The 15,189-nt window shown below is 38.3% G+C and overlaps 1 protein-coding gene across 1 annotated transcript in view; it reads right to left on the reverse strand.

Annotated features, from left to right (window-relative positions):
- Positions 1-3,092: 3,092 nt before the first annotated feature.
- The window catches only part of hpca (hippocalcin), a 63,692-nt gene continuing 51,595 nt past the window's right edge, over positions 3,093-15,189 (reverse strand). The window contains exons 2-5 of the mRNA XM_063014626.1: positions 11,555-11,701; positions 9,507-9,788; positions 3,296-3,401; positions 3,093-3,190 (exon numbers count right to left, since the gene is read on the reverse strand). Coding sequence (XP_062870696.1) covers positions 3,093-3,190; positions 3,296-3,401; positions 9,507-9,788; positions 11,555-11,650 — 582 coding nt within the window. The 5' untranslated portion in view covers positions 11,651-11,701. The remainder of the gene's footprint in view (positions 3,191-3,295; positions 3,402-9,506; positions 9,789-11,554; positions 11,702-15,189) is intronic.

Below are 15,189 nucleotides of genomic sequence, written 5' to 3' on the forward strand. Positions count from 1 at the left end.
ATGAGTGGAGAATAGTCCACCAACCAAAAATATATCCAGCCAACAGCGCCCCATGGGCAGCATCCTGTGACCACTGATGAAGGTCTAGAAGATTACCAACTCAAACCACAGCAATAGATGAGCGATCGTCTCTGACTTTACATCTACAAGGTGGACCAACTAAGTAGGAGTGTCTAATAGAGTGGACAGTGAGTGGACATGATATTTAAAAACTTCAGCAGCCCTGCTGTGTATGATCCACTTATACCAGCACAACACACACTGACACACCACCACCATGTCAGTGTCACTGCAGTGCTGAGAATGATCCACCACCGAAATAATACCTACTCTGTGGTGGTCCTGTGGGGGTCCTGACCATTTAGGAACAAAAGCAGGCTAAAAAGGTATGTAGAGAAACAGATGGACTACAGTCAGTAATTGTAGAACTTCTATAGTGCTTCAATATGGTGAGTGGACCTGATGAAATGGACAGTGAGTGTAGAAACAAGGAGTAGGTTTTAATGTTATGGCTGATCAGTGTATACCTTTAAATCTAAAATATGTTTGTACAGCACCATGCCAACTGGACTAACAGGTTGTCAAACACAGAGGATTCTGGAATTTAAGCTTTTGTGCAAGGTGGATATAAAACAGTACCAGACAAAATTTAAACATAAGTGTATTTTTCAACAATTTCAGCAAAGAAGGACATAATCAAACCTCACATGAGGTTTTCATGCAACATAAAAGTGGGAGGGTTATGTACAAATATGCAAGCAATGGGATTCTAACAGCTGTATAGCTAGATAAAAGCGGTGTAGCAATAGAAGTGCTGCAGAAACCGAAGCTCCACTGTGCACAGAGTAGGAGGAGGATGGATGTTGCAGAGGTGGAATAGATTTTTTTCTCTCAGCTGTTGCTGGTTATAACAGCAAGCAGAAGAAAAATGATATTTTCAAACACGCCCATCACTCAAGATTAAAAATAAGCCCTTAGTGCAAGCGCTTACTGTAATAACTCTTGCAAAAGACACATTTTTCCATAGAAGTGAGGCATAATCGTAACTCATTGGATTGCACATTCCCTTCTGTTTTATTGAGCCAGGTTTTAGGATGACTATTCAAATTATATGTACTTTTTGTGAGCCTGAAGTGGTGCAGGGGGTTATACGATTTAATGCAGAAGCTGGTCAGGTTTTGTATAGGTTGTATATAAATAGGTCTGTATGACTATAAGCAATTATTTGTTGGGTGCAGTAATAAGCATTGTGGGTTTGGGATTTTAAAAAGATATTAAAATAGGGTCTATGTGGCTAAGCAGCCACTTTAAACGGGGGCTTAAAAATACAATATTACAGCACTTGTATGTTACCCAATAGGTGACCCCTAATTAATATGTAAAATTAAACAAAACAAGAAGTTGGACCAATCAAAATGAAAATTATTAATGGTCAATTTTGCAATTTTGGGAAACCAAATTCTTTATTCCAAAACAAGGTGGTGCCACAGTTTTATGTCTTTACTGCAGAAGCACCGTAGTCACATTTTAGCAAACATTGAACTTGCAATGTAATTGCATCACCACAAGATAAGTACTACACAAGTACTTAATACTGGATGTCTATCACAAATTTTAGTTTAACTCTTGTGGTTTGACCGCCACCCTATTTTTGATATTTCCGTGTTTGTGTGAATGCTCCAAAACAAAAGGTATACTCAAGATTCTTGAACAATACCCAGCTGCAGAGACTACAGCTTTGCTCTTGGGAATGGTCTCTCAAATCGCTAATGCAATATAATGCAGTGCAATGCTTTTTTAACAGTACTAAAGGAGTTTGCAGCATTTAGAATGCAGAGAAAGTTTCATATGCCCTAATAAAAGGCCAAATTAGTGTAGCTACGTGCCTTAATACAAGTGTGGGTCAGATCACAGGTTTAACATAAGTGTATCAAGTCAGGTTAAATTTGCAGATTTTGGATTACTGAACATATGGGTTTAGGACAAGGGGGTTTTAAGGTGAGACCCATGCATGGTAATTTGCTCAAAAACATTGTTACCTTAAAACGTACTGTATTTAACAACACGTAGTGATACTATACAGTTAGCACACACGTGCACAAAAAACATGCATACATCACATTCTCACACACACGCACAAAGCATCTTGAATCATGTGCTACAAGCATCTGATTTCAAACAGCATGGAATGTATCCCCTGATGAAAATATTTTCCAAACTTAACAAGCCTTTTCAGTTCACCTGTGGCACGAAGACCTTCAAGTTTCTCAAACATCTTCAATCAGCAGTTATAAATCAATCCTTCACATTAAATTCACCAGTGCTTACCTGTCACAGACCTGAAGAGAGCCCAATACTGATGATCTCACTAAGTTTAAATCAAAGTTTCACGAAGTAATAAAACAACATGGTCAGCAATGGGGGGAAAAAAATAAATAAATCAACATGGAACAACCTTACACATACAGTATATACAAAACTGAAATAAAAATTAACAAAAATGATGGAATCTTCAGCTTAAATAAAAGCTTATAAGCGGCAAAAACAAATCTGAACATCCAGTCCATCAGTCCACTGTGTCTACTGGAGGCTACACATTTATATTCTTGCATGAGCTACATAACACTGAGTAAAAAGGCATCTACAGCTGCCGTCTAATATGTTCTGCTTGTGTTGATCCAGTGTGTATATATAAATACACACACATTAATATGAATAAAAAGGAGAGACGTGCAATTTAAGAAGGGGAAAAAAACAGCATTACAAACTCAGTGATAAGATATATAGTTGAGGGCAAGGAGTAGTCGGATGCATTTTTATGCACAATATCCAGAGACTGGTCCTTTTGTGGTGGCTAAACACTGTAAGCAGAGTGCTCCACGGGCCTCAGAGACGGACAGACGAAGCACAGCAGGCGGTTAATGTCTTTGCAGGTGTTGTCTTTGTTCTTCGGGTGTACGCATACGTGTCCGTTGTCAACGAAACAAAGTAAAACGGGTGCACGTTTTTCTCCTTAAACTCTTCTGTCTGGAACACAAATAACAATGAGAGACAGGAATCTTCATGCACTGAGAGCCTGCTTCTCAAAGGACTTAAAACTGGGAGGCACTGCTGGGGTCGCACTGCAGCAGCCGCACAATGGACGGATCACTTTTGGCACCTTTTATAAACTCCTCCAAGGAAAGCTTACCTGTGTGGAGGCAGACAGAAAAAGCAAAAACATAAGACCAAAAGCAAGGTTAAAGGGGTATGAATCTGTTTTACTGCTAAAACTAGGCACTGCTTTACATCTTACCATCATTGTTCAGGTCCATTTGTCTGAATATCTTATCAGTCCTCTTCTCAGGTGTAGACTCATCGTCAGGCATTTTCATCACAGACGACACCATCTTATATATGGCCTGTAACAGAATTAGACAGGGTATAACTACTTTTTGCCATTTGTATCAACATATTCCTATAGAACTAAAATATCTAGTTGTGTTATTAATGCTGTTTGTGTAGATGTTCAGTGTTCAGATGATGAGATTTAGGATTTTCTGAACTGTTTACTTGCCACCTATCTTGTTAGTGATTGGCCAGTAACGATGTGCAAGCGGACTGGGCAAGGTTTCAACTCATATGTTGCAAGATGAGGTTTGTATGACAGGGTGCCAATCATTTCAGGGCTTTGACCACCCCCCTTCCCACACCAGACATAGCCAATCATGTCAGAAAAATTCAGGTTTTAAATATCAGAAATAGTACAATAAGAAATAGTGCTGCACCACCCAAGCATTCACTTGTACAGTGGTGTTCAATAAAATAGCAGTGGTTTTAAAAAAGTGAATAAAGCACAAAATCATTAGAATAACTTTTATTTCCATAAATGCAAATGCATTGAAAATACTACACTTTCAATTCTAAATCAAAACATTAACAAAATTTAGCCAGTTTGTGTTCATCCTTTACAGAGAGTTAAGAAAAATGAATATTAGGCTGTTCAAAAAAAATAGCAGTGCCAGCATTTTTCTTTAAAAACTCAAAAAATGTATCTATAACATGAAAAAATGTTTGAGGTTTCACTTTACTTTAAATTACTGAACTAATATTTAGTGGCAGAACAATTGTTTCCGAGATCTGTGTTGCATGGAGTCGACCAACTTCTGGCACCTCTGAACAGGTATCCAGTCCAGGATGATTAGACGACATTCCACAGTTCTTCTGCATTTTTGGGTTTTGCCTCAAAAAAACATGTTTCAGATATCAGAACACAAGTTCTCTATGAGATTGAAGTCAGGGGATTGGGCTGGTTACTCTATTACCTCAATCTTGTTTGTCTGTAATCAAGATGTTTTGGGTCATTGTCATGTTAAAACACCCATTTTAAGGACATTTCTTCTTCGACATAGGGCAACATGATCTCAAGTATTCTGATATATTTAAACTGATCCATGATCCCTCGTATGTGATAAATAGACGTAACACCATGGTATGAGAAACATCCCCATATCATCATTTTGTACCACCATGCTTTACTGTCTTCACAGTGAACTTTGGCTTGAATTCAGTGCTCGAGGGTCATCTGACACTGTCTACGGCCACTAGACCCAAAAAGAACAATTTTGCTTTCATCAGTCCACAAAATGTTGAGCCATTTCTCTTTGGACCAGTCAATGTGTTCTTGGCAAATTTGAACCCCTTCAGGTCGTGTCTTTTTCTTAACAACGGGACTTTGCAAGGAGTTCTTGCTGGTAAATTGGCTTCACTTAATCATCTTCTGTACTTACTGGTAACTTCAGATGTTCCTAATTCTTTCTGGAGGTGATCACTGGCTGAACCTTTGCCATTTTGGCTATTCTTTGATCTATTCAAACAGTAGTTCCACGCTTCCTTCTGCGTCTTTCAGGTTTTGGTTGTCACTTCAAGGCATTTGAGATCATTTTAGCTGAGCAGCCAATAATCTGCTGCACTTCTCTGTATGTTTTTCCCTCTACAATCAACTTTTTAATCAAAGTATGCTGTTCATCAGAACAACCCATTTTATCCAGTATTTCAGAAGGAAATGCGCTATGACCAACCTGTGCAACATTTGCCACCCTCCTACCTTAAATAAGGGCCAAAATTGACACCCGTTCTTCTGCAGAATGAATGACTTCACCAATTGAACTCCTCACTGCTATTATTTTGAACAAGGCCCTTTCAATCAATGCTTTGATTACTCAGAATGAGTGGCATGCATGTCTTAACTGTTGGGTTTGTTTTGTTTTCATTACTCTACTACACTTTCAGGTAAATTATTTGCTCTGTAGAAATAGCATTTCTACTAAAACAGTGATTTATCTGGTTAATGATGTTGGACTGCTATTTTTTTTGAACACCACTGTATATACACTGATCAGCCATACCATTAAAACCACCTCCTTGTTTCTACACTCACTGTCCATTTTATCAGCTCCACTTACCATATAGAAGCACTTTGTAGTTCTACAATTAGATCTGTTTCTCTGCATACTTTTTTGTCTGTTTTCACCCTGTTCTTCAATGGTCAGGACCACCACAGAGAAGGTATTATTTAGGTGGTGGATCATTCTCAGCACTGCAGTAACAATGACATGGTGGTGGTGTTAGTGTGTGTTGTGCTGGTATGAGTGGATCATACACAGCAGCGCTGCTGGAGTTTTTAAATACCGTGTCCACTCACTATCCACTCTATTAGACACTCCTACCTAGTTGGTCCACCTTGTAGATGTAAAGTCAGAGACGATTGCTCATCTATTGCTGCTGTTTGAGTTGGTCATCTTCTAGACCTTCATCAGTGGTCACAGGACACTGCCCAAGGGGTGCTGTTGGCTGGATATTTTTGGTTGGTGGACTATTCTCAGTACAGCAGTGAAAGTGAGGTGTTAAAAAATCAGCATTGCTGCGTCTTATCCACTCATACCAGCACAACACACACTAACACACCACCACCATGTCAGTGTCACTGCAGTGCTGAGAATGATCCATCACCCAAATAATACCTACTCTGTGGTGGTCCTGTGGGGGTCCTGACCATTGAAGAACAGTATGAAAGGGGCCAACAAAGCATGCAGAGAAACAGATGGAATACAGTCAGTAATTGTAGAACTACAAAGTGCTTCTATATGGTAAGAGGAGCTGATAAAATGGACAGTGACTGTAGAAACAAGGAGGTGGTTTTAATGTTATGGCTGATCGGTGCATTTACAAAATACAATTAAATTGATCAGTGAAACCATTGAAAATGCTTTCTTTGTTTTGTCAGTTAAATAAAGGTTTAAGAGAATTAACAAATCACAGAATCTTTATTGCATTTTACAAACCATCCCAACATTTTCTGAAATAGGGTTTGTATATTACGTGTTTAATCCACACGAGTTATATACAGATACTGGTGGTAAGGAATAAGTAGATTTTTTTTTATATTGCAGAGTGAAGACTCTCTAGCACTGTTTTTCCAACCCCTTATGAGCAGCTCTCATGATAAAAAATGAAACAGCTCTGCGTGCCAGCCAACTGTAACATAGATGAGCCTGAAGATAATCCTGCAATTCTGCAAGCAGGGATAAATCCTAGTTAAATTGAACTGTGTAATCCGTGACAGAACATAGCTTGTACTGTCTCCATCCCCCATTTTTTTCTTCATGCATTGATCCTCAATGGGGTTGCTGGCTTAAATGGCCACAAAGCTCCTCCTAGTCTGACTGCAGCTGAACACAAGCTGTGTACACTGAGCACATGCTAATAACTCTTCCCTCTCAGCAGCCTGGATACAAGGGTGGCAAAGGATTCAGAAGCTCAGGGGCATCCACCTAAATAACTGATACAGTATTGTGGACAAGCTCTTATCACAAGGAGTCAGATCATTTCTGCTTACATACATGTAAAAGCAGATATAAGCAAGAAAGCAGTCTTGCTTGACATTATTGAAATTGTATCAAGCCAGACTGATTTCATAAAGTCTAAATATAGAAAGCTGTGTTTACTGTGGTGGATTTATTATAGTGAGGTATATGGCTCCATGACAGGTAGCAATTACTGAATCGAATCTGAGAATCTAATTTCATCTGTAAATCCACATGGGCAAGACTATGACATTAAATAAAAGCCACTGGGAGCAGCTATATGACTATCATCACAGACAAAAATAAAACATACGGTGAACCAAAAACTCACAGCCTCAAGGTTGTAACTGAAACGTTTTCATATTCAGTATGTGCAGATCGTAGCACTGCAACTGTAGTGTAAACAGATTCTCATTTTGTTTGATTTCTCAGTTATCAACATACCAGATATACTTTGTGAACATTGGGTTAATCTTTAATGTCTGCATCTGTTTGCTTAATCATTACACAATGCACCCTCTCAGTTCACACCCAAAACACAACCTACTATACACAAATACATATCATATTTTATTATTTAAAACATTACAATTATACTATTTATAACTAATAATTCTGTAAATTCCTTGTACAACCCCAAGTCAGAAAAAGTTGGGACAGTATGGAAAATGCAAATAAAAAAAGCAGCATCTTTATAAACCCAAGATATTTTATTTTTGGTCTGGTAAATAAAACTTAATTTTATTTACTTCAACACTTAAAAACAGAGATGGGGACTCGAGTCTGCAACTCCACAGTGCAACTCTCATGTAAGTCGCACACACAGCGACTTCGACTCATGACTCGCAAAAAAAAAAGACTCGTAAACAACAAGAGTCCCTAGCGTCAGCATGTGTTAACATTAGTTACGTGTGACAATTGTATATATATATAATTATTATCATTATAAATATTCTACTACTCTAAAAATGCTCCGGCCGTCTTAACCCGCAACACACGCAATGGGTAAATGTTACTGCCAGCTTCCGGCATAGTGATGAAGTGTCGCTCCCTACTCCCTACACAGTTTGAAGTTCACTTCATTTGAACATTTTCGTTACCTTTGGATTGGAATCTTACTTAAAATGGTGGAATACCCTACGTAGTGCACTTCACAGGAACAACTCGGGTGAATGGAACGCTCCTACAGAATTGCCGCTAATGGTTGGAAGAACCACTTTCTGAACCAATCAAACCTTCTGATTTTAATTTTTAGTAAGAAATGCTGTTATTTGCATTTATTCAGTTTGCGTCACACAGATGATATGTCAATGAAACGCTTGATTGAATTTCTGAGTTAGTGTTAAAAGTTTGGAGGTTTTTAATTATAAGCACATTTACAAAATAACGGATTATATTCCTAATGGGACACACAGTTATGAATTTAATAGCATCTGGAAGAACATAAGCTAAGGTAAGCAGTGGTTATGATTTTTTTTTGCTGTGTTTTGGATTTTGGCCGCTGTGCCATGATTTATCGCACACTTTTGTTTTGCAATGAAAACAAAACTTATCAGTTTAAGCTTTTAACTGGTACCTTCTTGTTACGGAAATTACATTCATTTGCACAATAACTACAAAGGTAATGGCACTAAGTAAAACAGCAAAATACAGCTAATCTGTTGTTTTTATCTGAATTTACATATTATTTGTTCATGTCTATACTACATTACCAATATGTTTTGTGTATATTATATTGACTTGTGACCTGACTCGGACTCTAGCCTAAAGACTTCTGACTTGACTCTGACTCATATTTTGTGACTTGTGAACATCTTTGCTTAAAAAACAAACTGAAAGCCGCTCAGGTAGTGCAGCGGTAAAAACACACGCTGCAACCGGAGCTGGATCTCGAGTACGTCGTATCGAATCCAGCTCTGCCTTACCGACCGAGGCTGGGCGGCTATATGAACGATGATTGGCCTGTTGTTCAGATGGGCGGGACTAAGGTCGGAAGTGGGTCTCTCTCTGTCAGTATGGTGCGGTTACGACCCCTGCTGGCTGATTAGAGGCGCCTGCGCGGAGATGAGGAAGGAGTGCTCTTAGGGTGTGTCTCTCCGCATGCAACGCTAGGTGGCGCCACACTCGTCAATGTGTGGGTGGCAAGATGCATACAGCTTGCTGCTCATGTGTCAGAGGGGATGTGGGTTCTAATTTGGGGTTGTGTTTGTCACATTTGTTAAATCAACCAACCACTGTGGAAGCACTTCTGTTACTGTGGAAACACTACTGTAAGTTGCTCTGGAAAAGAGACTTTGCTAAATGCAGAAAATGTAAAACCAATTGGTTTCTGTTTTTAATAGTCTTCCACAAACATCTGAAAAGGTTAGAGTCAGAGTTGAACAGTTCTATGCTTTTGTGGGCTTTGGTTTTATCCCCACTGTGGGTTTAAATATTCTCCACCAGCCAGTAGATGGATTTAATGTGTTTTTTTTATAATTTGTGAATTGGCTTTAAATGGAACACTGAAGAGAATGGCTATACATGCCTCAAAATTACTGACTATACTAATAATATTTTTTAATGCACGAATAGATTTAATAAAATAGCCACATTGGTGTACATATCAGTGTTACAGATTAAAATCAGCTTGCCCAAATTTTCCACAATATGTTCTCTGACCTGCACAATCTCCAGCATCTCCTCGCGACTGATGTATCCATTGCCATCCAGGTCATACATACTAAATGCCCATTTCAGCTTCTGATCCAGCTTTCCCCGTGAGGTCACACTCAGGGCGATGATGAACTCTCTGAAGTCGATTGTGCCATCGTTGTTGGTGTCAAAGGTGCGGAAAACATGCTCTGCAAATTTGGAGGCATCACCGTATGGAAAGAAGTTGGCATAGATCTTCTTAAACTCCTCCACATTAAGGTGGCCACTTGGGCAGTCTTTAAGGAAGCCCTAAATAGGGAAAGATGAGAGTGACAAATTACAGGATTCATTACTTAGAAAACAAATGTCTGGCATAATATAATACAGTATAACGAACGTCGCTTTGTTTAAAAATGGGAGACACAACGTATTATTTTTCTAGTGCAGCCGTGATGAATTATATTGAACACAATGTTAACATACACTAAAAAACAATTAGTAACAAACGTAGTAAATGCTTTGGCCATATTTATAATAGGTGAACAGTCATTACAAACATATTAAAATGAACAAGCTTCTAATAAGTAGATTAAAAAAACAAGACTCCAGGAGATTTGATCTTTTGTACAAAAGAAAATAAAAAATATTTTTAAAGATTTAACTTTTCGATTAAATTGTTGTGCTGATTTTATGTGGATTTTACATGATCCACTGAAATGAACTGCGTACAGGAGTGATGTGATTATGTCTCTGTCCTGGTTCATTTTCAGGCAGAAGCAGTCTGAATGAGCTGTTGCAGTCTAATGGACTTTTTAGAGAAGATTAGTGAGGAGTAATTCAGTCTGCTGATGATAAATGCATGTACAGTGCTGTGTAAAAGTATTGGCCCTCTTCCCAATTGCTTGTATTGTTTGCATAGCACATTATTTTGCAGGTTTCAGACCATCAAACTACTTTAAATATTAGACAAAGATTACTCAAGTAAACACTACTTTTTTAAAACGATGATTTTATTTAGTAAAGGGGAAATGCTGTTCAGCCGTACCTGACACCATGTGAAGTAATTGCCCTCTTAGCTACTAAATTAATCAGTTAACAAAAATTTTACTAACCATACCCAGGCATGATTACCGCCGGACCTGTTAAATCTAAACATCACTTAAACAGAATCTGTCTAGCAATGTCAGGCAGGCTAGATGGTCTCAAAAGGCAGAACACTATGCCACAATTTAAAGAGCCGCGAAACAGTCATTAAAATCTACCAGTCTGGAAAGGGTTGCAAAGTCATTGCTAAGGCTCTGGGACTCCAGTGAACCACAATGAAAGCCATTATCCACAAATGGAGAAAACTTGAAACAGTTTTTTTTGTTTATGCATTTTCTCCCCTTTTTCTCCCGGCTTTAGCCAATTGCATTATGATATCTTTCTACTAATGCTGATCCCTGCCCTGATTGAAGGGAGCCAAGACTGACACACGCCCCCTCCGACATGTGTGCAATAGCTGACTGCATGTTTTCACTTGCATGAGGCGAGTTCATATGCAAATCACCTTTGTGTACAGAGAGCCACAGTCTGATCAACTCATTATTTCTTGACTCTGCGCCATCAATTAGCCATCAATTGCCTCAGTTATGAGGAGTTCTCTATCCGGCTCCCATTCATTGTTCATGTAGCCGCCCAGCCGAATGGCAGAGCTAAGTTTTGAACCAACGAGTTTGAAATGTCAGCTCTGGTGTGCTAGCGTGCGCCACCTGAGAGCCTCAGCCTACCCAAATTTCACCAAGAACCCAGATAAACCTCTAAAGAACTGCAGCCCTCTTTTGCCTCAGATAAGGTTAATGTACACGATTCCTCAGTAACAAAGACACTGTTACTGAAAAAATGTTACAGTACTAAATATATGTGCTATATCTGTAAGAAAATAGATGCCTTTATTCTGCAAAGGCTTATATTAAGAATAAATATCACAAAACAGAAAGACCATTTACTCTTCAGCTGAATCGATAGTTATTCTTCAGGGCTAAAGTGTATATAATTCACAAAAAAATCATTCCTATTACTTTGCTTTTTCTCACCTTGTACCACTCCTGTAGCTCATGATCGGAAAACTCAGTGTTCTCCCTCAGGTCCTGCAGCATCTCCGGCCTGAGCTTGCTGTTTTGCTTTCCCATGGTGACAAGTCAGTGTGTGCACAGCAATGACACCAAGCCCCTGGATCAGAACTGCAAACAAAAACACCAATTAGGGCTCGGTCAAATTTCTTTAATAAGCAGAACTAACCAGGCATGGTCTACACTTAAGAACCCTTATTAATGTATAAAGAAAGGGCTTGAGTTTCATTAGGCATAGATCATAAAGCAAGCAAGAAGTCTTCATCAAATAAGGTTTTTTACTGGTGAAATAAATTTACTAAAATGTTGTAAAACTAAAAGTATTAATACCTCCTCACAACATTGCCAATTTGTTACCAGTCAACACCTCTGTAAAACCGTCAGTTATGAAAACAACAAAGCTGTTGCTTTAAAAACATTAGAGACAAAAAAGATACGGTCACAGAGCATTTAAACAAGTCAGGTTTCTAATCATAAAGCCACAGATCTGGAGAAGGATACAACACCATATCAAAAGCACGAAACACTCAGCAAACATTGTTCAGTACGTCATAAATTGGACAAAATTAGATTCTAAATTACATCCACACCATGTCAAGCTCTCTTTGAACCTAATAATGAAACCAGTCGTGGAATTGTTTAGAATGATTACTGTAGCACCATCTGTCACCCTGACAGTTGCATAGGTCAGTGGCTATGACTGGAGGGGATGTTGATAGATCCAACACAAAATGGGTCTTTATTAAAGAGCTGCAAAGAAGAAGCCTTTTACTAAAGTGTTTGTGGAATGTCTGTATGAAATACTCCCCAATAAAGTGGTAGAAAGCCTTGTAGTCTCATGAGACTGAACAGAGACTTGTTAGTTTATTTATTTATTAATTTTTAATTTAATTTAACAAGGTACACCGATTAGGCATAACATTATGACCACCTTCTTAATATTGTCGAGGCATGGACTCCACTAGACCCCTGAAGGTGTGCTGTGGTATCTGGCACCAAGATGTTAGCAGCAGATCCTTTAACTCCTGTGTGAGGTGGGGCCTCCATGCATCTGACTTGTTTGTCCAGCACATCCCACAGATGCTCGATTGGATTGAGATCTGGGGAATCTGGAGGCCAAGTTAACACCTCAAACTTCTTGTTGTGCTCCTCAAACTATTCCTGAACCATTTTTGCTTTGTGGCAGGGCGCATTATCCTGCTGAAAGAGGCCACAGCCATCAGGGAATACCGTTTCCATAAAAGAGTGTACATGGTCTGCACCCAGGGAACACCCCACAAGAGCTGCAGTTTTGGAGATGCTCTGACCGAGTCGTCTAGCCATCACAATTTGGGCCTTGTCAAACTCGCTCAAATCCTTACGCTCGCCCATTTTTCCTGCTTCTAACACATCAACTTTAGGATAAAATGTTCACTTGCTGCCTAATATATCCCACCCACTAACAGGTGCCGTGATGAAGAGATAATCAGTGTTATTCACTTCACCTGTCAGTGGTTACGATGTTATGTCTGGTTGGTGTACATCAGCCAAGTAAGCCCAATATTAAATCTGGAGATGGTAGCATCATGCTATGTTTTTAAAAGAAAGTTCAAACACAGTTACCTGAATTAAACTGCCAAAGCAACAATAAAGAAAATGAATGACCTTGAATGACCTATTTAGACATCTGCGCTTAACTACATCAAACATCTGTATGAAGGAATATACATTTTCAAACACCACTGCTTCACAGCTAACCTGGCATTAATGAAACAATTACGTAAAAGATGAATAGTCCAAGACTGATTTATTATTATGGGCACAATTAACTATAGCCAATAAATAGAACAAATAAAATAAATAAAGCCTATAGCACCCACGAAAGACAATAAACCTTGCAAATGGTACTATTTGATTTGCAAATTTGCACATGGTACTGTTTTATTTGCACAGCTTAATTGCACACATAATGTCTATAACTGGGCTTTTGGGCTTACCCCCCTTAATTTTTGTTCTGTGTTAGATTCTTAAATTTATATTCTTATTTTTTATATTATTATATTTTTTTATATATTTTTTTCTTGATGAGCTTTTATATTTTATTTTTGCAGTACATTACTTTTAATTTTTTTTTAATTATTTCCTGTACCACATGTCATTGTGTGATGCTAGTGATAATTGTAAATTGCTGCTGTAACACTTAAATTTCCCTTCAGGGATCAATAAAGTAATCAATCAATCAATAAGCTATAACAGCTGCCAAATATTTACATTTACATACATTTACAGCATTTAGCAGATGCTTTTATCCAAAGTGACTTACAGTATACAGTCTAAGCAATGGAGGGTTAAGGGCCTTGCTCAAGGGCACAACAGTGGCAATATTTAAATATATAAATGTCAATATATTTAAATATAGGTCAACTAAGTACAAAGAGGGTGAACACTTTTGATGATTCAAAAGTAAAAGTTCCTGGTCAAATGATTAAAAATCCCAGGTTGTTTTAACCACTGTTTATAAAACAAATGTTGGAGGCTGAATATGCCTTTGAGGCAATGTTTGTGTAAAAACCCAAAAGTAAAATCTCCAGCACCCTATAATTTCTCTCCTGATGTTATGGGTAGTATTAGATTAAATGTTTTATTCCACTCATTCGTAGAACCAAGTGTATATTTACTTATTCTAATAAGGCAAAAAAAAGTCCCAGTATTTCTAATGCAAAGGTTAATGAGATCAGAATGCAAGCTGGAAAAAAGCTGTTCGACTTCAATGTTTTCATGACATGTTTTGAGAACATCGACACAACCCATGAGCCAAGAATCTGCAGTAATTAATAACACCATCGCCCACGCCGCCTGTGCTTCACAGTCCAGCCGAGCTGGGATGAGAGCCACGCAGAGACATGCTGGAAAAGGAAGTGGGTGCAGTAAACACTGTAAGATTTGGAATCTTTAGACACTATGCAGTGATGACCAGACAACTCTGATGATCTAAAGCAGGATGCACACCAAACAGAATTCAAGCTAAACAGCTTACTTAACAAAATGCTCTTCTAGATTTTGGTCTGTTTGAGTTTAAATATAATCACTTTTATATAATTATGATTACATATGGACAATTCAATTTTGAGTTCCCTATGTCATGAACTCTGTGCTCTGGAGACAATTATAAAAAGCTTACTCAGTCCAGTATGCTCTAAGGATTTACACAAATACTCCCATGACCCACAGAGACATGCTATTAACTTACAATGGCATCTAAAAAATCCACATACACTTCTGACCAGTTAAATCATGTCATTTAAATCTTTGACACCAGTCTGTTTTCTATCTTAGCTCTTCTACAGATGTAAACTCTTTGTATTCGTCACGTAGACTCAGCTGCCCAAAGTATTTGGGAGATGTTCTTTGATGATAGATTTAGCTTTTAGGATCAAAGCTGCAATCCATTAAATGTGGGAAAGTACATCACTAACACAAATGGAGAGCAAAGGCTGCTTTCTCTGGCTTTGCACCCAGTGATTATGTTGGAAAGGGTACTAATCTGTTAAACTGACATTCCAATAATTTGAAATGTTTTCCTAATAGTTTGATGTTTGATACTCAAAGAAGCATTTATT

Source organism: Trichomycterus rosablanca, chromosome 2 (genome assembly GCF_030014385.1).
Source record: "Trichomycterus rosablanca isolate fTriRos1 chromosome 2, fTriRos1.hap1, whole genome shotgun sequence".
Taxonomy (NCBI): Eukaryota; Metazoa; Chordata; class Actinopteri; order Siluriformes; family Trichomycteridae; genus Trichomycterus; species Trichomycterus rosablanca.